Raw genomic sequence first — 25,554 nt, 5'->3', positions numbered from 1 at the left:
AGTTGTTGTGAGGGTGTCAAAACAAACATCTTCCTCTGGGACACTTGCATCATACCTTGTATCAAATATAAGACTTACATCAAAATATCAATTAAAAAACATATTCCATATGCAACACATTCTGGTACAATGGTTCTCTCTCCTTTTAATAAAATATTGGGGAGTGTCATGATATAAATAATTCCTTACTCATGCCAAACTCTCTTCACTTGATTAGTGCCCAGAGCTAATACTTATATTAGATTTGTGCCTAGCTACAAAATATATCTACTGGTAACCATTCTTCCTTACATTCAAGCGATATTTACCTGTAGATGTTATAGCACCAAGTAATGCTGGACATTTCTTTAGGAACTTATAATTGAGTAGCAATACATATAATTAATTAATGTTCTTATCAATAAATATGTAATTAATATAAATGTTCCTTGAGCTCATTTTCCCGACAATGACATGGAGATGAAGATCTCTTTATCTTGACTGCTTTTGATGTGAATTCCTCGTTTAATAAAGTCTTAACATCACCACCCTTAAGGAATAAATTCAGGTAACTGTATGATCAGGTTGAAATCATTAGCATAGTTGTTGAGTTATTAACAATTAGACCAGAAACTGATGACTAAAATTATAAATTATAATCAATTCATTAATTCTCTAAATTTCTAACATCAAAATTTCAAAATTCCCATGAGGTGTTCTAAGTGCCGGAACCCATCACAGATATTTAAACACAGTAATACTAATATTGATTTCCAGATATACTGTTAACTTAATCATTTTCTTATGTATTATAAATTGATGAGGATTTACTCTTTATTCTTAGACTACTTATATATATCTTAAAGTTACTTGCTAAAGCTACAAGTAAAAATCACAAAGAGGGCAAAAAGAAGCTATACAACCTGGTGATTTATTGTAATCTACACCAAAGCAATTCTATAGACATTTAAAACAGGACGAAATTTTAGCCAAAGAAAAAAACAGACGTAACAACTATCACCATGTGTGTTTCTGAAATTAGGAACATGGAATTCCGACATGAAGCCAGGTCAATTTGGAGCGTGAAGTGTAGGTATTGATCTAACAACTGTTAGCAGTAGGTTTGTGACTATCGGGGGAGCAATTCCATCTGCCGTATCATTAGTTATAGATCTAAGCATGCTAACATATGACCTCATAATAAAATTTTAAGTGGCACACCCTAGAAGACTGCATTTCCTCTGCCAGCTGTCCTGATAACATCAAAATGATTCCCATGTTGGTAGATAGAGCAAAGTTTCTAATTTTTGTGAAATTTACAAGTCTATTCTGGCAAAAGATATTGTATATTTTGATCACTTACATGTGAGGATGCTAGATAGATTTTTTCCTGAGTAACTGTGGCCAATTTATATACAAACTAACACTAACTTATCATTGTCAGTTTTGCATAAAAAACACACACATTATTTTCTGAAAGATTTAAAAATAACTGTAATCACTCAAATGATATCTCATTAATTATTGTCTTTAGCTTATCAAATTCTAAACCATAAAACTAATTCACAAACTTAAATTTTACTTTTCCAATATCAAAAAGTATCAATTTCGTCTTTATTAGAGGAGGGGTTCCAATTTGAGCCATTCTAAGACTTTTCAGTAAGAAGCCTAATATTTTGCTGAAAGTTTTGTCAGGCATTTCTTCTATCATATTTGATCAAAATCAGATTACTGGTTTCTAGAAAAAGATGATAAAATTTGAAAATGTGACCCAATTTGCAGAGCTATCCAAGAAGTGTGATTGGGGTCAGTAATCTGCCTAGTATAGATCATGGTTCCATGTTGGTGTTATTCATTGTTGTCAGGTTATTTTATGATTGGTTAAAAAAAACATTCAAGTAATTTTTAAAACTATATTTGATGTGAAAATGAGCCAGTCATAAAGTTTAATTTACAACTTTTATAAGTTTTTGATATGTTTTTCAACTTTATTCTTCTGATCAAATACCTATTTCATAAAAAAGACAAAAATTTTAATTTTCATTCAAATACTGAATTTTTAAGAACTTTGAACTACAAAATTTACAACTTGTATGTTTATGAATGACAGGAGAATGACCTAAGTCTATAAATGTAAAGTTTCCATTGGTTTTTAGTTGTGCATCTCTGATACTCCAGGGGTCACAATCACTTTTGATCTCTTCACCTATGGAACATTTCATGGCAAAATTGAAGGCACAAGCAAAGTAATTTGATTGGCCTAGAGTGGGTTTCAAGAGTAAAGAAACTAACCATATTGATACACTTGATATACCTCAAGATTAATTTCATGTTCATTAAAGGATCAAACAAGTCTTCTCATCTTATCAACATGATGTCACACATGGAACCTACAAATTTGCCATGAAATGTTCCATGGGTACAGAGATCGAAAGTGATGATACCCCTGGAGTATTGAAGATGTTAGTTGTGTATCATCCATTTTGTTGGTGGGTATGAAAAATCATGTTAGCACTTGTGACCATCTCAGATTTTAAGATGAAGTTTTTTATCTTATACATTAGAGATATATCACTTACCTATATCTAGGTCACTAGAAGAGTTATTTTCTGGAGGCAGAATATGAGTGATTAATCAGATTTCCAGCAATAACATTTATCGTGTATGATTGTTACAAAATGTATAATGTTTCCTCACACCTGCCTCCCATAGACAATAATTTTTAGAATCTAATATTTTTCCACTGCAGTTATTCGGACCTTTCTTACGAATCCAGCATCAATGAGTGTAACAGAAGGAGAAGTTGTGGAGCTGGAGTGTGTTACAGGTATGTCTAGCTACAATTTACATGTATGTAATATAGGTGTCAGACCATATACTGAAATACAATGATTTTGATGGTGTTGGGCAATTTTGTTATACATTACGTAATTTGTTTTATTGAAACTTTAGTGTCATGACACTGAGTGTGAGAGTAGTGATTCTGTATGTAGCGGAACACTAACATGTGCTCTTTTAAGGCTCAGTACACATACTACATTTTCTGTTCTTGTTTTCAGGTGAGAGTGCCCCTGCTCCTGTTGTCACCTGGGAGAAAAATGGCAAACAGTTCTTTGAAGGAGATCAGTTCACCTCTGTATTTGGGATGTCAAGTATTCCAGGAGTCATCTCCCAGTATGCCATGAAACTTGTAATCCAGACGTCATCGTATGATACTGGCGAGTACAACTGTGTGGCCCGTAACACAGCTCTTGGTGTGGAGGTCAGGTCACTGAAAGTCAACTTACTGGTTGAAGGTGAGATGTTTCAGTATGTGAAGCATTGCCAAATACAAATTGCTGTACCAAGATATTACCCAGTAATATTAATAAGTACCTAGGTATCATACATTTCCAGTGATAAGCCCATAACTGGTAATAAGTCCATCCACATTTAGTTCAATTTCAGTAGATATGCCTTCCTTCTAAGCCCAGCTTGTAAGCTTAGTGTTGGTCCAATGCATATTGCAAGATATATTGTGTAATATGTACATGAATATATGTATATATTGATTGATAAAAATTTTAGCGGCTAACACATAAGTGTTGGTAAGTTATGTTTTTAGCAAACACTATGGAAATTTTTACCTTAACGTAAATGATCCTTTATATATGAATATTGTTTGTTAAGACAAGTTACATTATTATGGTAAGAAATATAGGATTGAAAACAAACAAACGAACAGTTCAATGTTTTTTGCAGCCTTAGAAAAAGCACCATATGTAGATAGCTCACTGTACATGGAGAATGTCATCGCCCCTCGGAACCAGCCCCTTCAACTTGTATGTCCAATCAGGGGCTACCCTATCCCACATATCACATGGGAGTTCAATGGATCCCCCTTTATCAGTACCGACTATACCCAACTGTTTCCCAATGGCAGTATATATATTGTGAATCTTGAGGAGAAGGATGATGGACCATACATTTGTGAGGGAGTGAATTTCCTGGGAAGTGTAAAGTCAGACATGATCAATGTCAGAACTGCCTGTGAGTATTACAAAATGTAAATTTTGCCACAATCAATATGTTACAAATATTATGATATATGAATATCAAATATGCAATTTTTTATCATATTTTAGTTGTGCAGTGTCTTTTCTATATAAAATATTCATTTGATCACCATTTTTAGCTTTCAATAATTGTTCTCCTCTCTCCACCCTGGAGTACTATTTTTGTTTTGAAAGGCATGATGTTGGGACTGTACACTGTTGTCATTACATACAAACCAAGTAATAGTAATTTATATACTTTTTACACAAATTACATAATTTGGTATTCATTAATATCTGGTGAAGTGCTTTTATTTTTTAATTTTTTATATACCATGTCACAGGTCATACATGCAGACTTCAGGAATCGCAGAATGATGGAAACCGTTATCTGGTTTTTGCTCTGTAATCTAATTGACCCATTGTTCATATTTGTTACCAAAGTTTTTCAATAATTGAAGGACCTTATTATAAATACTGACTACAATAAGCTTTGCCTCATCAAAATACACAGGGTTTTAAGGTCACCTGACATATAGCAATTGTTGTTCATCCCTTGTCATGGGTTATGTGTAAACTTTTTAGAACATAATAACTTGAATGAATATTTTAACCAATTTTCATGAAAGTTAGTATGCAACCTTATAACAATATATTCTCAGATGAGTTTGACAAAGAGACCAATTTAATTATGATTTAAAGAGTTTTGGCCCTTTAAAGCATAATTACCTTTGGATTTTATGAACATGATAACTTGATTAAATATGAACGTAATTTGGTGAAACATGGTATGCTGATTTACATCAGTAAAGTCTCGCATGAGTTTGGCAATGGGACCAATCCATTTGTACTATACAGAGTTATGGTCCTTTAAAATTGGGCTTTGAACCAGATTTGATGAAACTTTGTATGTATTCTTCTATTGAAGATGAATTTAATAATAAGCAGAGTTACATGTATGACCCTTTGCTGTTTTATTATAATGGACCTTGTGAATAGCTAGATAACTTGCTGTAATGAGTAAATACAGGTATGAACAAATTATAATTAGGTAGATGAAATATGGTATGCACCCATGTATCAATAAGTTTTTGAATAAGTTGACAATGGGATTGATTTGGTCATAATTTACAGAGTTATGGCTTTTTGCAGATTTTGATGAAACATTGTATGCCTCATTTTATGAATTTAATTTCAGATGAGTTGGACTATGGAACTGATTCAATTTTAACTGAGCTTTGGTCATTTGCATTTTTGTCACTATTGAACCTGGTGAACATGATAATTTGAGTAGACATGAACAGATTTTGATGATTTTTTTATGCAGCCGTTTATCAATAAGATCTTGGATGAGTTTGACAACATGTTTAGTTGAGATTAATCAGGTGACCATTTAGGCCCTTGCATTGCCCTCTTGTTATTAAGCACATAGGGGTCCAGAAAAATGTTAAACTAAGTCTTCTTTGTATATTGATGTAGTGCAAATATGTCATTAAAATTCAAAATAGTAGGTTATTGATCGTGATAAGGGGAAAGCAGATTTGTAAGAAATATACACTAAATAAAATTTTAAAATCAGATTTGGTAAATTACCCTTCTTGTTTAAAAGTGTGCTTTTCTCATCTATCCAGTTATAGAAATGGAGTTTGTGAGCGAGCCGTATCGTGTGTTCACTATAGCAGGCCAATCTCAGACTCTGCCTTGCAGTCCACCTCGGAGTTATCCCCTCGCCACAGTCAGCTGGTATAAAAACAACAAACCAGTGGTGTACCGAACTGGACAGCAGGCTGTGTTCATTGTTGACCCAGCCAACAATGTGTGGGATCTTTTCTTTGCTGAAGTCCAGAAACCAGATGAAGGAGAGTACTTTTGTGTAGCTTCTAATAACTATTCAGTACCTACAACAAGAACGTCGAGTACTGCTGTGATAAGTATAGGAGGTAAGCACCAAGTCATGATTTTCGCTGTGCAGATTACATTTTAAACTTGTAGAAATTTTCATTAATTTGTTCTGCTTGTATATATATAATCTACAAAATTATTATTACTCAAAATGGAACAATGAATCTCATGTGATTGTCATCCTAGACACTCCAGGGTTATGCTCTCTATCACTCTCTTTACCTTAGGAACATGTCATGGCAAAATTGAAGGTTTCATGTGCGACTCCTTGAGACTTGTTTGATTCTTTGATGTACATCAAACTAATCTCAAGGTTGCATAACAGTATGATGCCGGCTATGAAGTTGGGCGCCACTCCTTTTTAATCTTCAAAGGAGCGTATCAGCCTGTGATAGGTCAGATTTTTTCTCATAGGACCCACTCTAGAACAATCAAATTACTTGGCTTGTGCCTTCAATTTTGACATATGTTCCTGAGGTGCAGAGAGCAATGGTAAGTGTAACTCCTGGAGAATTGAGGATGTATGAACCCCTTTACTAAGAAACCTTTCCAAAGATGTAGTTGTGATTAAGCTTTACTTTACGTAGCTAACAAAATAAATAAACAAAATACTTCTGAATTAAGGTTCAAGTTTCTTGTAAAGTATTTTTCTGGTCATTACAATATGCCTTACCTGTTGTTATGTAGATATATTTCTGTGTGCAGGTGCTCCAATCTTCCTTCAGCCTCCGATTGGTGTGACTGTCATCAAGGGTGAAGGTGTGACTTTGACCTGCTTGGTTGAAGGTGACCCCTTTCCAGAGATCCGTTGGCTACAGGACCGCATCAATGTAGTTCCTAACAGTCAAGTGACTTTTACGTAAGAATAGTTACTGTAACAGAATTAAACAGGACAAAAATGAATTTTAAACAATGGTCAAGGACACAAAATATCTTGAAAAGAAAAGATTTTTCAGAAACCCATGGCCGGCATATGCATTTAACATCATTGAAAACAATAAGACATTTCTTCATAAAGAGATACCAAGATGTAAGTTTTTGATGCTTATGGTCACAATCACTGAATTTAATAAACAAGCTTTCATGGGTGAACCTTATTTTTCGTAAGGTGTAACTGGTATACTGGACTGTCTTATATATTGTGTTTTGCTTTTCAGTCGTAATTACCAAGAGATACACATAGCAGACATCAACAAAGCTTATGAGGGCACCTACACCTGTAGGTCCAGTAACAGTTATGGAGTTAGGGAAACAGATGCCTATGTTAGAGTCTTAGGTAAATGAAATGTTTTTACCATGCCTTTCGAAATTTGGCAAGTTATATTTGAATTGTGATGTAACATGTGTTACCTACTACAAATGTTATTCCATAGGGGTCAAAAGTGTCAAAAAGTACAAACAACTTCTTCTCTAGAACCACAGTGCTTGAAATCATATTTAAGCATAGTTATAATTCATGTATGTATATAAATATATTCAAGTTTATATAGAGTTTATTAGAATATGATTGACCTTGGATCGTTCTCGGACTGAAACCATGGTCAATTTTGGTTTAATTTGGTTTATTACTATTTTTTATTATTGAAAATCAATGAAAGGTTTTGATAACAAAATGAGTTTCATGGTTTTCTATAACAAATTGGTAAGTAAATGAAATTTTTAATCATATCGATATTAATATTTTACAGTTCCTGTTGTAATTACCAATCCAGTAGCTAATCTCACAGCCAAGGCTGGGTCAGAGGTCAAACTTACCTGTGGTGTGTATGGCGATCCCAAACCTACTGTAGTATGGTACAAAGGTAATTGATGTTCCTATGTTTTGAAATCAACATTTGAATATTTAGATAGGTTTTTATTATGCTACCTGGAAATTTTCCATTCCAAGGAACATATAGTCGCTGCCTTGACCGTCCATCCTTTTGTCTGTCACTCCATGTCTTTCCATATATATGATGTATCTGTCAAATATTCAGTGTCCAGAATAAGTTCCGTACAAATTCATCATGTATGCAGAGAAACCCATGGCATGTAATTTTGCATTTGATGGAGGACTGTAATTTGTTGAAGGTCTTGTTTAAGCTGTCTTTTTAACAGAATTACTGTGCAACTTTACTGGTTGTGTTTACTTGATAGTAAATTAACTGTTTTAGAAATTCTTCCCTTCTGTTCAAATTATTTCAGAAATTGACCTAGAAAATTAAAGTTTTGGTGTTGAACATTATTTTATTTCTTGGTATCAGATTCACAAACAGCATTTGTTAATGATGTGTTTTGATTTTTCAGACTCTGTATTGCTGACACCTAGTGAACGTTTTTCACCCGTGGATGATGGCCTCATTATTCATGATGTAATGATTGCTGATGCTGGGTTTTATGGTTGCCAAGCAACCAATGAGGCTGGAGAGGCAACATCACAGGCTGAACTAGTTGTTTTAGGTAAACAATCCAGTCAGTAATCATATTCCCTTCAGGCCAGCTGTAAAATTCTGTTTTAATACTTGTTAAATCATTTTGAAATATGTTCTTGTTATAAATCTTCTGTATGAAATATACTGTTTGTGAAGTATAAACTTTCTATCTTAATGGTATGCAGCAGATATATATAGATAAATCTTTTCAAATGATGTAATAGGTTTTTGTATTGTGGAAGAATATTAGTTAATGAAGATACCTGTTATAGTTCATGGTAAAAATGCACATTCGGTCTAAGGTGCTTCATATTGTATAGGATTAGAATGTTTGCTTTGGTCAAAGTAGGTTTAAAATTGAACTTGATAGAAAAAAAAACAGTTTGAGAGGTGGTTCATGTCATACACATTAAATATATCACTGAATGGAATATACACAAGTCGTATTATAGAATTGATTGCTGTTAGCAAAAAATCAAAAGCTCTCTGATCGTTTTTTTTAAATTGAATGATGTGAAAAATTAATGTACATTACCAGTGATATTAAAATCTGTTTTGCCCTGTGAAGTGTATATGTGACAATGTTTTCTTCTTTTATTCCAGCTACTCCATTCTTCATCCAGATCCCTGAGGATCAGGTGGTGTTGGCTGGCCAGGGATTTAATCTGACCTGTGAAGTTGATGGAAACCCTAAACCCTCAGTGGATTGGCTCTTCAATGTTCGTACTTAATCTTTTATTGATTGGCTATGAGCTTGAGGAGAAAAACAAGATGAGTTTTATTTTAATTAGACAAGGCCTTGTTTTCTATTATCATTGTCAAGCTTTGTTTTATTATAGGTATCAAAATGATCAAAATTCAGTTGCAGTTATATTATCTGGTATGAGGTATTCCAAATGTTTACCAGAGTACAGTATGGATAATTAGAAAATTAATTAACTTTACAATAAAATCACCAGAAATCTACCATATTCTATCTTTAATGACACAATAACATAGATAAAACATGAATACTGTACAGTGTGTAATTTTCGTTGGGTTCAAATTTTCTATATTTTTTGACGACGGACGAATATCTTGAAAATTACATACATTGAAGAAAAGAATTTATAAGGAAAACTACACTCTGCCTCATGATCTTTATGACTGGCTTGAAAAATTGATTCTTTTTGCTCTGATTTTTTATTATAAAACGCCGAAAAAATTGATCTATATATATATATAAAAATGTTCACAGTATAATGATCATGAGGAACACAATAAATAAAATGAGGATGATTGTAGAACTATATCATATATTTTTCATTAGGTCTGAAAACAGATTTAAGCTGTAGACTAACCATGTCATGATTTTATCCTGCTGTAATCACATAGCTACAACAGGCAGTTGAGCTCTGTACAAAAGGCTTGGGAGGGTTTATAACAGGAACAATGATGAAATGTGTATATGAATTTCCACCAAAACTGCTGTAGATAGGTGCTGGTTTAGCATACAATAACTGTTTGATGAATTTACATTGGAGCATAACTGCTATCGATGATATTAAGACAATGTACAATATACTAAAGGCAGGACCTGTAACCTCTTAATGACGAGTTATTGCCATTCCTTAAAAGATTCTCGTCTGGAGCATAGCTTTGACCAAAGTTAAGTAAGGATCTTGAAACTTATATGTATTTATCAAACTAAAACAATGTGCTTTGTACCAACTTCAGGACTCAAAACCCCTAAATTACAGAGTTATTGCCCTTTGTTTGAAATATCCTTTCCAGAGCTTAAGGTAGGATAATGAAACTTGGTGTATACATTAGTCATACAAAGACAACGTGCAGTTCCAATGTTAGGGGCTGCAAGCCCTTAATTACAGAGGTATTGCCCTTTGTTAAAATATTTTGTGTCCAGTGTATTGCTTTGTCTGCATTTAAACTAGGATATTGAAACATGATGTATACATCAATCATACAAATGCAAGGTACAATGGAGTAAAGTCTGGACCCATGGCCCTCTAGTGCAGAGCTATTGCCTTTGTTAAAATTTTGTGTCATGAACATAGCTTTGCATGCATTAAAACTGGGATCATGAAACTTGGTGTATGCATTGGTCATATTAGGAGAATGTGCAATATACCAAATTCTGGGTCTGCAACCTATTAATTACAGAATCATATCCATTTGTTTAAATAAATTTGGTTTTGGGGAGCATTCATCAGTTATCCTGATACTCTTGTAAAAATTTGGTTTTCAGGGAACTAATTTATTTCCACCTGGAATTTTTGTGTCCTTGGACAAACGCCACCTTCAGGTGACTGACACCTCGTGGCTACATGTGGGTAAATACACATGTGTTGCAGCCAGTATGGAGGGAGCCATCAGTTCTACAGCCATCATTTCTTTACACGGTATGTAAAGTACAGCATTGTTACAAAATACATAATGAATTTCCTGATGTTTTTGCTAAATAAAGGATAAAAGACTTTAACCTATTGAAGATATGATAAGCTCAGTTCTTCAACATGACAGGGTACTCAAACAATGTTAGAGACTTAGCATGGTGAGAAACTTTTGACAGGTCACATGATTCAGCAATGCAATCAGACATTCTAAGACTCCTTAAATGGATGGGATTAGTTTTCAGGTTGCAAGTTTCTATGACTTAAGATACATGTCACCGGATTGATTTTTAAGAATTTTCTGTAATGTATTGACAGCAATGCTCTGCTGTCATGGTTGTAATTTCCATCATTTTTTTATGAGATATCATTCAGATCATTGTGTGATTTGATGTGACTATATTTGTGATTGTCAGTACCACCACGAGTATACAGAATTGTTGGTAACGCCATTGTGTACATCACTAAGGACCTGGAACTGACGTGTCTAGTAGATGGTGTTCCTGCTCCAAACATCAACTGGAAACACATTGGCCAGCAGATCGGACCTTCATTTGATGGCCGTGTGTCCTTCCCTGAGAGACATAGACTACTGGTCAAGGTCGCAGGGCCATCAGATGCAGGTTTGTATTCAAAGTGTGTGGTTGATAATATTGATATTCTGCAGTTAATATTACACAATAATATGTATGATATATTCCAAGGTGCTCTTTTTAATCAATACTATGTTGGTATGAAATTAATGCAGACTCGGGAATGATAACCCCAGGAATGGCATGTACCTGCGTATAGTGCGCACCCCCTTTTTGACACGACAGTTTCAGCTTAAAAAAGTGCGCACTATACGCGAATATTTACGGTACTAAGATAATGTGGTACGTTAGATAAAACAAAATTTCAAATTAGGTATAATAGCTTCTTCTGACTAATTATGGATTGAAGAAGGATTCATTCATCATAGTGGTAACATTCTAATGCACAATATTTTTGTTGCCAAAATCATTCAGTGTTGTCATATGTTTTTTTTGTAGGAGAATACAAATGTGTTGCAGATAATTTGGCTGGCAGATCGGAGATGACCATTGATGTGTTTGTTATTGGTCAGTGAATTAAACCTTGTTACACAACAGTGATCAAATATAAGTAATCCAAATACATTCAGATTTCAATTCTAATTTAGTTTATTCCATATTTTGAAAACCTTTGTCATATTTTTTATAGAATATAAACTTATAAACATATAAACTCAAAAGGAGAGAAGAAATGTTGATGTAATTTCCTCAAAATAATCATTTCATAACTAAACAGATGAAGTTTCTATTTGCTTTCATATCCCTGTCTGGGTGATTGGTTCTCCTCCAATAAATCTCCTCATTAATTTTTTCTTAACATACCTGTATTTAAATGTATCTTGTAAAATAAATGTTTCCCATGTAGAGCCACCTATCCCACCTCAGGTGATGGATCCAACACCAATATCCTCCTCAGCCATACAGGTAGCATGGAAACCTGTCACTCAGAAAACTCATACGATTGTGTCCCAGTATGTTCTCTACTACAAGGAAAAGTAAGTATAGGTACTTCAATAAGTATTTTAAATGTAACTACAGGTTTAGTATTTTGAATATTTCTTTTTTCTTACTCGATATTTTTTTCACTAGTCTGAAAGTTGGTTGACAAGAGAAGGGAAGGGCACAGAAAAATAAAAAGTTCTGAGAATTATTTCACAACATTTTACAGGAAATGAAAATGCATATAAGATTTTGTAATTATGTTACTCTGGTTTGTATAAAGGTTATGTGGAGTAACTATTTTGTCCATTTCATTTACTGATTTCTTGGATTATAAGGGTGCAAGTAAATATCACCTTGGCCAAGTTCTGTTTATATGACCTTGACTGTGCTGTGTTTTGACCTTTTCATGACATATTTTTGGCCTAGTTCTGTATTAATGACCTTGACCATGCTGTGTATACTTTTGACCTAATCCTGGCGTATTTCAGGTGTCTTTTGTCACATCTGATAAAATGACATTTAGGATTAAGTTATATCAGATATGGAAAGTTTGATTCTTAAAAGTAATGTGATGTTTATTTTAGAAGAGTTTACATCTAGAAAGCAATATCATTTAAGAATGAAAAATTAAGAAGTGATTAATTAAGTTATTTAGAAAAGATTACAATTATGATAGATACTTGTTTCAGGAACCCTCTAATGTCAAACATGTAGTTACAACTCAGAAGCAAATTGACCTATTTCCCTTTTAGGATAGACCTGGATTATACTAGACATCCTGCTATCATCCTTGGAACAGAGACAGCATTCCTCGTGCAGTACCTCACCCCAGGGGCAGAGTACTTTTTTACCATGGCAGCTGTCAACTCTGCAGGGGAAGGGGAACGCAGTAATGTCAAGATTGCAAAGACATTTGACTCAGGTATGCACGAGGTTGAGTATATCAAAGTGTTATGAAGCTTGATATTTGCTGTATAGGGTTGTACACATATATACTGCAAATCACTTTATTTTTATTTGGAAAGGTGTTAAAACATTTAAATTACAATAACAGAATATGAAACATGAAAAATATCTGTTCTATAGAATTACAACATAAACAGTAGGAAACCATTAAAGAAGTTTCTGCTAGGATGACTACAGCTGTGTGATAAGTAATAACATGCTTGTAACATAAAACTCTGTCCAAACATGTCTGGCCTAATGAAGACCTGTCATCTAATCCTGAAACAGCTCTTCAAACATAAATTTAGTGTGTGGAACGTTCACTTTATTTCTTATGTATATGTACAGCCTTTACTCAAGAAGATACAATCTACAGTATCACATGACTGAATCACTTTTCAGGTATAATGTATCACTCTTATAAGCAAAGGTGGCCAATATGAAGCTATCTGTCCCCAACATAGGAGCTTTTCATATCTGTAATAGCTTATCATTTGCCAATTTGAAATCATTTCTAGATCAGCGTTTGCGAATCACATGTACACAAATATGTCTGCATAGGTAAGTTTGTGAAATAAAGTAAGCACAAAATCTGAGTGACTTTGAGTTATCTCTCGTAAAATGATTGAGTTCGGATATAAACAAAAAAAAGTCAATATACAGAGAAGTCAACCTCATATTGAAATAAGATAGATATCTGCATGCTGAAGTGTTCCGATGAATGATGCTGCCAGGTCAAAGAAACACATGTACAAACAAAAATTTTCCTGACAGGTCCATCAGCTCCTCGGAATCTCCATGTGACAGATGTCGGCCCCACCCAAGTGGAACTGTTATGGGAAATTCCTGCTCAGACAAACGGGGAGATTAGGAAGTACAGGATCTGGTACAGACAGAGAGCGGGGGGGCTTGGTAAGTACAGGATCTGGTACAGACAGAGAGCTGGGGGAATTTGTAAGCACAGGATCTGGTACAGACAGAGAGCTAGGGGAATTAGTAAGTACAGGATCTGGTACAGACAGAGAGCTAGGGGAAATTAGTAAGTACAGGATCTGGTACAGACAGAGAGCCGGGGAATTAGTAAGTACAGGATCTGGTACAGACAGAGAGCTAGGGGAATTAGTAAGTACAGGATCTGGTACAGACAGAGAGCAGGGGGACATGGTAAGTACAGGATCTGGTACAGACAGAGAGCTAGGGGAATTAGTAAGAACAGGATCTGGTACAGACAGAGAGTAGGGGGACTTGGTAAGTACAGGATCTGGTACAGACAGAGAGCTAGGGGAAATTAGTAAGTACAGGATCTAGTACAGACAGAGAGAGCTAGGGGAATTAGTAAGAACAGGATCTGGTACAGACAGAGAGCTAGGGGAATTAGTAAGAACAGGATCTGGTACAGACAGAGAGTAGGGGGACTTGGTAAGTACAGGATCTGGTACAGACAGAGAGCTAGGGGAATTAGTAAGTACAGGATCTGGTACAGACAGAGAGCTAGGGGAATAAGTAAGAACAGGATCTAGTACAGACAGAGAGAGCTAGGGGAATTAGTAAGAACAGGATCTGGTACAGACAGAGAGCGGGGCGACTTGGTAAGTACAGGTTCTGGTACAGACAGAGAGCTAGGGGAAGTAGTAAGAACAGGATCTAGTACAGACAGAGAGCGGGTGGACTTGGTAAGTACAGGTTCTGGTACACACAGAGAGCGGGGGAATTAGTAAGTACAGGTTCTGGTACAGACAGAGAGCTAGGGGAATTAGTAAGAACAGGATCTAGTACAGACAGAGAGAGCTAGGGGAATTAGTAAGAACAGGATCTGGTACAGACAGAGAGCAGGGGGACTTGGTAAGTACAGGATCTGGTACACACAGAGAGCGGGGGAATTAGTAAGTACAGGTTCTGGTACAAAAGAAATTCTGAGTGGCACAAGGAAAGCAGGATCTGATCTGTTTACAAATAGAGATCATGTAATTGATAACAGGATTCTAAAATTGAAAGAAAAGACAGATATATCTAAAATCAGTTATAATAAAATGTAAAAGATTAGTTTTAGTTCTTCTTTACCTCATACATTTCTATTTGTACAAATTATAATATCATGATTTTCCTGCAGGTCCAAAAACTATTGAATTCTTCATTACTGGACTGGTGGTTGCCCCTACCTATACTGTCATGAACCTTGACCCTTACACTGACTACGAGTTCTCTGTACAAGGGGCTACCATAGAGAATGGCATTGAACTGTGGGGAAACTTGTCCACAACAATAGACACAAAAACAGGTGTCACAGGTATGTCAAAACTGTCTCGCAACATACAAAGACAGGTGTCACATAGAGGTGTTTTTGTAATATTGACCCTGTCTTAAAAAGATTGTTTCTCCTGTCTTACAAAGTATTATTCTGCTATAAGGTATTGACTGTTACCTTAATGTGTGACTCATATTATATTTATATGATTTGGGAATGCAGGTCTACATGTAGGATGTTGACTGTGCAATTCTGACCCTGTCACATTATTTGAATCTAAATGACTTTGATATTGTTTATTTACAGCCCCGAGTGGCAGTCCAGTGGACCTGATGGTGATCGCTCTCTCGCCCTATGCAGTGCAGGTCACCTGGAGTGTAAGTTGTGATACAAAGCTCTGAGGTTTTGGGCTAATGAGCAGGAGTCTGAAAATGTTGGAATTAATGGACGACCCTTGCAGTAGAATAAAAATTGTAACAAGTTGATTTAGTGTTAACAGATAATTTTGATAATTGGTACCAAATTATTTTTTCTGGTTAAAAGATGAATTTACAATTTTGGGGTCTTTTCACAAATATTTAGAAATTTTGATCATTTTGAAATGTTAGGGTTGTGATGACAAGTTATGATTCTAAGAAATACCTGTTTGTCCTATTTCAGCCTGTTCCATTGCCTTTACAACGTGGCCCTATTACAAAATATCATGTCCGCTATCGGCCTGCTGCAACTTTCACCTTTCTGTCAGACATCAGCATCAACAATGGTGATCTAAAAGTCAATGTCACCGGGCTGTTGCCATGGAGCTGGTATTCGTTTCTTGTGGAGGCTGAAAATGCAGGAGGTGTTGGGCCACCTTCCAATGAGATTGTTGTCCGCACCAAACAAGCTGGTATCTAGTGAATGATTATTTGTAGAACTGATAATTAAAGCATTGCATTTTGGTCTTGTTCAAAAATGATTTCCAGATGATTAAAGCAGACTTAGTATGTCACAGAATTAACTGATCAAAACTGATTGTATTTACATTTCTGACCTGATATATGTACTTCTCTGACCTGATATATATACTTCTCTGACTTGATATATATACTTCTGTGACCTGATATATATATTTCTCTGACCTGATTTATATCCTTCACTGACCTGATATATATACTTCACTAACCTGATATATGTACTTCTCTGACCAGATATATGTACTTCTCTGACCAGATATATATACTTCACTGACCTGATATATATAATTCTCTGACCTGATATATATATTTCTCTGACCTGATTTATATCCTTCACTGACCTGATATATATACTTCACTAACCTGATATATGTACTTCTCTGACCTGATATATGTACTTCTCTGACCAGATATATGTATTTCTCTGACCAGATATATATACTTCTCTGACCTGATATATATACTTCACTGATATATATATAATTCTTCACTGATATATATATTTCTCTGACTGATATATATATACTTCTCTGATATATGACCTGATATATATACTTCTCTGATATATATAATTCTCTGATATATATACTTCTCTGATATATATACTTCTGATATATATATACTTCTCTGACATGATATATATACTTCTCTGACCTGATATATATACTTCACTGACATGATATATATACTTCTCTGACATGATATATAATTTTTTTTTTCGTAGCACCTTCTGGACAACCTGTAAATCTAGTTGTTGAAGCCATATCCATGGATACAATTAAGGTGATGTTTAGTGTAAGTATGTTTAACTTATCTGACCTTATTTGTGAGTGAAGTTCTATTACTCATAATTGTAGCTGGATTGATAATAGAGCTATATAGATCATTTAATATTAGTGTTCATTTTCTGTTGAATCCAAGAAATCAGGATGGTCATATCACCTGAAACAAGATGTGTACATGAAACACTATGCCCCCGGTTGTAACAAAATTCTGAAGTGGAACACTAAAAGTATACTGTGTAAGGCATGTGCTAATTACTTGGACACTTTGTGAAAGACTTATGTCTTCATTGTGGTAATGATTTATTTAAACTTTTAGATGTAGGTCAATGGTCACGGTCAAGGTCACATGGTCCAAAATACCACCAAAATAGTCTAGTCACAAGGAATTCACATTCCAACTATGAAAGCCATACCTCATGTGATGCAAAAGTTATGGCCTGTGTTAAAATTTTTCAAATGTAGGTCAATGTTGACAACAGACAAACAGACAGCACAAAACCAATATGCACCAGATCTTTCGATCCAGGGGGATAAAAAATCTGTGGTGAATTTCATTTAAAATTATCAAGCAATTAAAATAAATTCAGCATCACTTGAAAATGTTAACTTTTATCACATGTAACCAGGGACGTATATGTCATATATGTCTCTGATGTAACATAGTATACATCAAATCATAAATTGATTCATTTTCAATGCTTTGAAATCTTCAATGAATTTTCGATAGATGGAAGATAGCTTTTATGTCCTCACATATTTTAAGGGTGGGGACAGGGATGGAGATGTGGGTACATATAATGTTCATCCATCTCATTGCATCTCAGCGTTTCTAGTTCCAAATTGATTTTATATCTTAAGAACCCTATACAGATTTGGCTCCATCTAGTTCTACTGCTAATCAGATTCTGTTTTGCATAGAAAGTTTCACATTCTTGTCTTGTAGAGATTATCTAGTTTCATTATGTATGTGATGTTTATACAATGTCACAAGGGTGTTCAAGTGATTTTGCTGCATATTTTGTATGAAATGGTAAAATGAATATAGTATGTCAGATTTTGACTGCTTATTAAAGTTATTGATTACAATATAGGCATTTCTGTTTAGACAAAGTTGAAAATTTAGATTAAATCCAAATAGCAAAACAGAAAAATGAGCTTGATGCTAATAAATAAATGAACAATAGACAAAACACTATAACAAGTGTGACTGATACCACTTTTGGGGACTGGTGGTTTCACTTACAATTTCTATAGTTCCTGATTTGATATTTTCTGTCTAAAGCTGCCTGACCCTGCTACATGGAATAGTGAACTGACTGGGTTTTTGGTCGAGTATGGTAAATATAGGGACAGTGATGATACTTCAGAAACAATAAACACATACAGTCTGGACTCCCTCAGTCTCAACATCAGGTAATTATGAAATCATGGAGAAGTACAGGTTTATTGTCTGTAAAGCATTATTTTGATGTTTGGTGTATGTGAGGGTAAAACAATTTCAAATGGTTAGTTATTGAACTTTTGTCACAGTAGCAGAATATAGGAATGAAAATGATACAAGAATCTTAAATATTTGTCTGTTCAACTAACTGCCCTGATATAAAAAAAAAATAATTAACTTATTTACTAAATGCACTGATACAATAGAAGTAACAATAGATTTTTAAGAATATACAATGTATGCATAATAAATGAACATATAGTATATGTACCAATAAGTACAAAAATGCATTAAGTACACAATTTACATATTGGGTGAAATGAAAACTATAAAAATTGATTTCAAAGGACTTGTAATTGTTAATGAATATATTTGTTAGTAACTTGGAGGCATGGACAGAGTACCAGGTGCGTGTTGCTTTGATTTCTGGCCCTTTCAACACCTTGCAAGGACCATTTACAAACTGGGCAGTCATCAAGACTCATGAAACAGGTGAGAACCATCACGTTACATTGCTAACCAAATTAAATTTCTCAGATTTAGCTTCTCGCCTCAATGAATGACTCATTTTCTTCTACCTCAAAAAATATGATTCTATTGATTGATAAAAGGAATGGGAAAATGTGGCTTTTGCATTGAATTATTGTGGTTTCTGTCACCTTGTTCCTTCACAGTCGTACTTACGAAATCCCACAGACTCGTGTTATATGCATGTATTTGATGGAGATTTTGGTATTCTGTCAAGAAAAAACAGAGAGAGAGTAATGACAGAGCTCTGCTTCTTTTGTTCAGTTGATAGAGCCATAGATTATTACTCTGGAGACCTGAATTTGATTCCTCTTGGAGTGTTTATCTGCAAGAATTTGTCTCTTATTCTTCTCATCCCTGTCCTTTCTAAGAATGTTATTTATTCTTACATGTTTTGCCTGTTGATAACGGTTCAGATTTACTTAATAGATAAATTGAACCAGTGAACAATACAGGCCCTATAGACTCTTGTTTTCACTCATACCTGTTCTCTGATGAACAACAGTGCAGACTTACCTAGATGGTTTATCATGTGTGCGATATAGGCCCCTTAGACTCTTTTTACTCTTCAAGTATTCTCATTTGAATTCTCATATTCTGTTCAGTGGCAGGGACAGTGAGGAATATACGATTTACAGCAACTCCAACCAGTATCACATTAAACTGGGACCCTCCTTCACAGCTCAATGGAATCATCCAAGGCTACTTTGTGGATTATTACATCTTGTCAAGTGAGGGAGGAGCAAATGAAAATGAAGCACAGGAAAATGATGAGGGAAATAGAACAGCTGGCAATGACATTAGTGTAAACAATGATGCATCAGAACAGGCTGTGGTGAGAAGGAGTGCTGACCTTCAAAAGTCAAAGGTCATCAGTGATAGGGCAATGTCTGAATATAAGTCAGGTCAAGGTCAAAATGACTATTATGCTTCAATGAATGCAAATTTAATTCCACTTCAAGATTTTAACAGTTTCCTTACAAAAAGGAAATCACATCTTTTATCTAAAGCAAATTATTTCTTCAGTGATGTTGATTTCAAAGGCAAGAAATCAGTTGAAGAAAGATTCATGGCAGATGCAGTTGAAATTTTAAACATGGATGACAAAAAATATGTACAAATGCCGCAGAAAAATATAAAAGAAATGGCTACATCATCATTGAAATTACCATACCACCTTGTCAAGCGAAATGTTGATCAGTCCAGAGAGGGTAACCTTCCAGCTTGGGTCACAACAACTGACCGCAACAAACTTAAAACTACTTGTAGTATTCTCATAAGAACAAATCCATCAGCCCTTCAGCTTCTTGACACAATATTACTGAACATGAGTAGTGCCTTTAATCGAGACAGTGGTGATGAAACTGCAGCACTTCTGTCAGACATCTTGGCAGCTTGGTCAGCGCGACTGGACAATGCCCAGCTAGTATACAACACCAGTACAGGGCTGATGTCACTACAGGAAGAGGTCTGGACTTGGCTGCTACAGGGCAATGTGTCATTATGGAATGTGTGTTACAATCTACATGACCAAGGTCAGTTTGTATTGTGTATTCATGCACATAGGTTTTTACTTCAAATAAAGCTAATTGAACTTGATCACAGAATTGAAAATCTATTTAGAAGTAAAATATTATTTTACACTCTACATGAAAAAAAGCAGTTTTGTTTCAAGTTTGTCATATATATGTTAATGTAATTTTGTGTTTATCATTTATGCAGTGACTGTCTGCTATGTAATATTTCATTGATTAGAAGATGTATGACATGGTAACTTGCATTGTGATACATGTACCTATATAAAGGTTATTTTTCATTTTCTTAGTAGTCAGTTGTTTTAATTATTTATAGATATCATAAAATGAATGAATGAATGAATGAATGAATCTGGCAGGAATGTCATTTCCTGACAATCAATTTTAAAAGAAGTTTTTCGTTAGGTCAATTTTTCTAGGGACTTATTTCAGGCTGTCCGTGAACATGACGAGAATTGGGACCTCCTTAAAACAGAAACCTTTTAAAATACCGTTGGTATAAAGATTTTGTATGTATCGGGTAACATTGAAAAGTTTGTCATCCTTTCAGAGTATGTAACAATATTTTGCCAATATTTTATATGTAATTTTTATGCTGACAGATGGCACCACCTCAATGATCTCCCTGACAACTACTTCCACAGCAGCAATTCTACTTGACTTACTGCCCTCGTCTACATACTCCATCACAGTTTCTGCTTTTGGTGATGCAGGCAGAGGAGATAACCACACCATTAACGTTACTACAGGTGAAACTTCTGGTTCTTCTCAACAGTTTTGAGAGGCATGGTAATCTTGTGATAGGACGTTGGGCACATGTTGGAAGGGTTGGGTAGTTTGACTCCGGGCATGGAATTCAGAGATGTATCTTTGGACAAAGATTTTGCAGTAAACTCAGCTCAAGTAGCAAACGGATAAATAACACAAAAATTTGTGAACCACTTTCAGACAGTTATGTTGCCTTGATGAAAATGGTATATAATCATTAATGGTAAGTAATCATTATAATGTGTGTTGCTTTGTTCACAGACAAGTTACCTCCACCTCCTCCGCCTCCGTCAACTCCTGCCCCTACCACTCCTTCCCCACCTCCTCCCTCAACAACAGTAGGTCTACTGGCAACAGGAGCAGACAACTCTGATGAGTTTCTGGCGGCAGTGATTGGGGGAAGTCTAGCTGGTGTGTTCCTGGTTACCATGGTGTTAATTCTTGGTTTGTGTCTTTGTGTGAAATGGAGGCCCACCTCAGGAACTGTTGGTAAATATAGCAGCTTCAGTGCTTAAACCATGAAAATAAAACAGTGTTGTTTATCTTAAAAAACTTTAATATTTAAGTTGTTGTTTAACTTATATAACTTTGTCTTCTCTAGGTAGAAGCAAAACCCCAGAACCAATTATTCTTGACAATGATTCAAGGGCAAGTTCCTCAAGGTAAAGAAAATGTTTACTGAGTATACCTTATATTTGTTGTGATAAAGGGTTTCCTACTCCTATCTGAGAAAGCATTAGTCTGTGCAAGAGTGAATCCAAAGTACCTTACAAGGGAGGATCTCAGGTTCAAATTTTTACTTTCTGTTTTGCAGTTCTGGTCATAGCAGAAACTGTACCATCATTGAGAAATGCTAAAGTTGTTTTTCCCTATTCTTCGAACCAATTTATTGAAAACAAAAAATATTTTAAAACAAGAAATTGGCCTAAAATTTATGTTTTGTATTGAAACGCTGTAAGTATCCCATTTTCTAGCATTATATTAAATTGTCTTATTTCTATCAAGGGATATCAATTTGAAATAACATTAGATGAGGATGAACATTTTCCTTCAGGACTGGGTCAGGGACATCTTCAATTGTGGAGGAAAATGGACAGTATGGTCAAGTAGATATCAATATTGATGATGTACGGTTTGATGCAGCCAGTACTATGAGAACAGTTCCAGAAGTAAGCCAGATTTTCTTTAAACATTACAATTAAACAGCTGTTACAGTAATAAGGCATATAAAACTCACATTAGGTAGGTGAAACATATCAGTATACAGAAGGAGAAATTCTCTCTAGCAAACTTGGTATAGAGTGGATTTTTCCAACGCAACACTTGTTAAATGGAACAAAGCTAATTTAATGAAGTTGCTGTTGACTTTCCTTTTTAGATTGAATTTCTTTATCAATAAACCTGTACAAGCATTTATTTATTTTTTTGTCTACAAAAACAAGGAAAAAATAAAAAAAAAATGGTTGTACTTTTTAAGAAATTCACAGTCATTTAAAAAGCTGTCTTTAATTTTGTTTTATAAATCAAACCGTATGATGTAAACTAACTGGTGTTTCTTGTTAATATACATATTTCATAATCTTCCCCAAATTTTCAAAACCATATAATGTTAAAGTGAAACAATATTTACTTGTATTGTAGAATGTGATGTGTGACTATTTACTTTCCATCAATTCATCAAAGAATATGTTTTTTATCTTAAACAGGGTTATGGTAGCCTGAAGGGAGCTAGTAATATGACGCTGCAGGTACCAAGTCTGGCCAGGAGTGCACACTCTGTTACAGGTAAATATTGGATTGATGTCATCTTGTCACAGGTAAATATCGAGTGTTGATGTCACCTTATCATAGATAAATTTCAGAAGTTATGTCACCTTGTCACAGGTAAATATCAAGTGTTGATGTTACCTTATCACCTGTAAATATCAGATGTTGATGTCATCTTGTTACGGATTAATATCAGGTGTTGATGTCACGTTGTCATTTATAAATATCAGATGGTGATGTCATCATTATCCCAAGTAAGATCGGATATTGATGTCACCTCGTCATAGGTAAAGATCAGGTGTAGATGTCACCTTGTCACAGGTAAAAATCAGGTGAAGATGTCACCTTGTCACAGGTAAAAATCAGGTGAAGATGTCACCTTGTCACAGGTAAAAATCAGGTGAAGATGTCACCTCGTCACAGGTAAAAATCAGGTGAAGATGTCACCTTGTCACAGGTAAAAATCAGGTGAAGATGTCACCTCGTCACAGGTAAAAATCAGGTGAAGATGTCACCTCGTCATAGGTAAATAACAATGATTGATGTTATCTTTTCAAAGATGAATATCAGGTATTGATGTGAACTTGTTACAGGTAAATATCAGGTGTTGATGTGAACTTGTTACAGGTAAATATCAGGTGTTGATGTGAACTTGTTACAGGTAAATATCAGGTGTTGATGTGAACTTGTTACAGGTAAATATCAGGTGTTGATGTGAACTTGTTACAGGTAAATATCAGGTGTTGATGTGAACTTGTTACAGGTAAATATCAGGTGTTGATGTGAACTTGTTACAGGTAAATATCAGGTGTTGATGTGAACTTGTTACAGGTAAGTATTTGGTTTTTGATTTGTGAGTTGACGAAGATTTTCTATGGTATATTTTCAGATCCTAGAGTTTATGAATTACTATCTAAGCCACTTAATGGACATGAGACACCAAAACATACCCTTTTGATTCATTTGTTAAAAAGTATTGAAAAACGGATAAAGTATTCATCAAAGTCATCTACTTATCACGTACGGCGATATGATGGGATAGCAAGGTATAATTATTTACGATTTATGGAGATGGCCGATGAGAGCACCTTAAATATTGAAATGTTTACATTCATAAGATAGTGAAATTGTAAAGCTAAATCCAGATTATTCATTTCGCTGTCTTAAATCCTGTTAATACTTTAACTTTGATAGGTGTACAGAATCCCATGTTCATGGGTGATCAGCATCACCATGGTTACCAGGAAGAAGATCAAGAATCAATGGCTGTTTCCATGGCGCTGTCAGCTGAAGAAGTGTACTCTCAGGTAAGCACTACCAGAGGCCCTTCTTTCTTAGTCAAGGTCCTAAATAGATGTAACTATCTATTGTACAATAACAAATAACATTGTGATGGCTTGTTACAATCATCTGAATAAAACTGGACACTCATGAGGATATATCATCATACTCTTAGATTTCTCATTGGATGTCTGGAAGGTTAAGAAGTTCTGGTCAGAGAGTGCCAAGGTCATCTCAGGATTGATAGTGCTTTCAAATTGATATATTCTCTCTTGACAAAAGAATGTTCTTTAGATTAGCCACAGACTGATTTCTAAATACTGAAAACTATAATAAAAGAATTATTTGTCTATTGATATGATCAGTTTAGGAGTCAATATTCAAAAGTCTCCTACTGTGAACATACCTGATGATGGGATATTGTATTAATATTTTTGACAGGCTAGTAATACACTGAAAAGGAAGAACCGTATGCGGAGTGAATCAGCAGCAGCCATTGCTGTAATGAGGACGAGTGCTATTCCCGACATTGGAGCACTTCATGGGAACGATACTGAGAACCTCATTAAAAACGACTCAGTGGTGGTTTACACAGAACGAACAGCACTGTGAACAAAGATCAAATTGAGAATAGAGGAATTTTCTCTCAGGAATCTCAAGAAGAATGTGTTTCTTCTGAGTGAGGCCATGGCTGATGTAGGCGTAAGATATTTGTCAAAAATTAACTAGAGTCTTGCAGCACCTTTACCAGACTGAACAAAGAAATGTCAGAAAAGCTGGTGAGCCAATGCAGCTGTCAAGAGCCTGTTTCTGTAATAGAACACCATGTTGAAATTTTACAGAATTTCCATCAGTTGAGCAGAAAGTAAGGAGTAAGGATGTGATGGACAAGACAAATTGTGATATTTATCGATCTGATAGTCCTTCATCTTTGACAAGGAATAAACCCCATCAATAGATTTGTCTTTTTAATAGTACTGAGATAATCTGTAGAATATATAAAGTTAGTTATTGTTTAACAATGACTGGTATTGTCTTCATTGAGAGAAGAAAGTTAGAAACCAGAAAGATTA

General features: G+C 34.9%; 1 protein-coding gene across 1 annotated transcript in view; it reads left to right on the top strand.

The window, feature by feature from the left end:
- Positions 1-25,093, top strand: part of LOC132555615 (cell adhesion molecule DSCAM-like) — a 30,882-nt gene extending 5,789 nt beyond the window's left edge. Inside the window, exons 6-36 of the mRNA XM_060219962.1 lie at positions 1,722-1,785; positions 2,729-2,806; positions 3,039-3,275; positions 3,721-4,008; positions 5,645-5,953; positions 6,621-6,774; positions 7,073-7,191; positions 7,604-7,717; positions 8,202-8,354; positions 8,930-9,045; positions 10,572-10,725; positions 11,133-11,339; positions 11,748-11,816; positions 12,154-12,283; positions 12,983-13,152; positions 13,950-14,087; positions 15,286-15,462; positions 15,727-15,797; positions 16,081-16,309; positions 17,101-17,171; positions 18,444-18,574; positions 18,982-19,094; positions 19,736-19,965; positions 20,260-20,665; positions 21,268-21,414; positions 21,695-21,877; positions 22,035-22,095; positions 22,488-22,602; positions 23,140-23,218; positions 24,395-24,507; positions 24,923-25,093. Of these exons, the coding sequence (XP_060075945.1) occupies positions 1,722-1,785; positions 2,729-2,806; positions 3,039-3,275; positions 3,721-4,008; positions 5,645-5,953; positions 6,621-6,774; positions 7,073-7,191; positions 7,604-7,717; positions 8,202-8,354; positions 8,930-9,045; positions 10,572-10,725; positions 11,133-11,339; positions 11,748-11,816; positions 12,154-12,283; positions 12,983-13,152; positions 13,950-14,087; positions 15,286-15,462; positions 15,727-15,797; positions 16,081-16,309; positions 17,101-17,171; positions 18,444-18,574; positions 18,982-19,094; positions 19,736-19,965; positions 20,260-20,665; positions 21,268-21,414; positions 21,695-21,877; positions 22,035-22,095; positions 22,488-22,602; positions 23,140-23,218; positions 24,395-24,507; positions 24,923-25,093 (4,797 nt within the window). The remainder of the gene's footprint in view (positions 1-1,721; positions 1,786-2,728; positions 2,807-3,038; positions 3,276-3,720; positions 4,009-5,644; positions 5,954-6,620; positions 6,775-7,072; positions 7,192-7,603; positions 7,718-8,201; positions 8,355-8,929; positions 9,046-10,571; positions 10,726-11,132; positions 11,340-11,747; positions 11,817-12,153; positions 12,284-12,982; positions 13,153-13,949; positions 14,088-15,285; positions 15,463-15,726; positions 15,798-16,080; positions 16,310-17,100; positions 17,172-18,443; positions 18,575-18,981; positions 19,095-19,735; positions 19,966-20,259; positions 20,666-21,267; positions 21,415-21,694; positions 21,878-22,034; positions 22,096-22,487; positions 22,603-23,139; positions 23,219-24,394; positions 24,508-24,922) is intronic.
- The last annotated feature ends 461 nt before the right edge of the window (positions 25,094-25,554 follow it).

Source organism: Ylistrum balloti, unplaced genomic scaffold (assembly GCF_031769215.1).
Source record: "Ylistrum balloti isolate Yb309-2 unplaced genomic scaffold, AGI_CSIRO_Ybal_v1 Utg370508, whole genome shotgun sequence".
NCBI lineage: Eukaryota > Metazoa > Mollusca > Bivalvia > Pectinida > Pectinidae > Ylistrum > Ylistrum balloti.
Note: the sequence above shows the minus strand (reverse complement) of the source record. Positions and strands in the feature narration are given on the sequence as shown.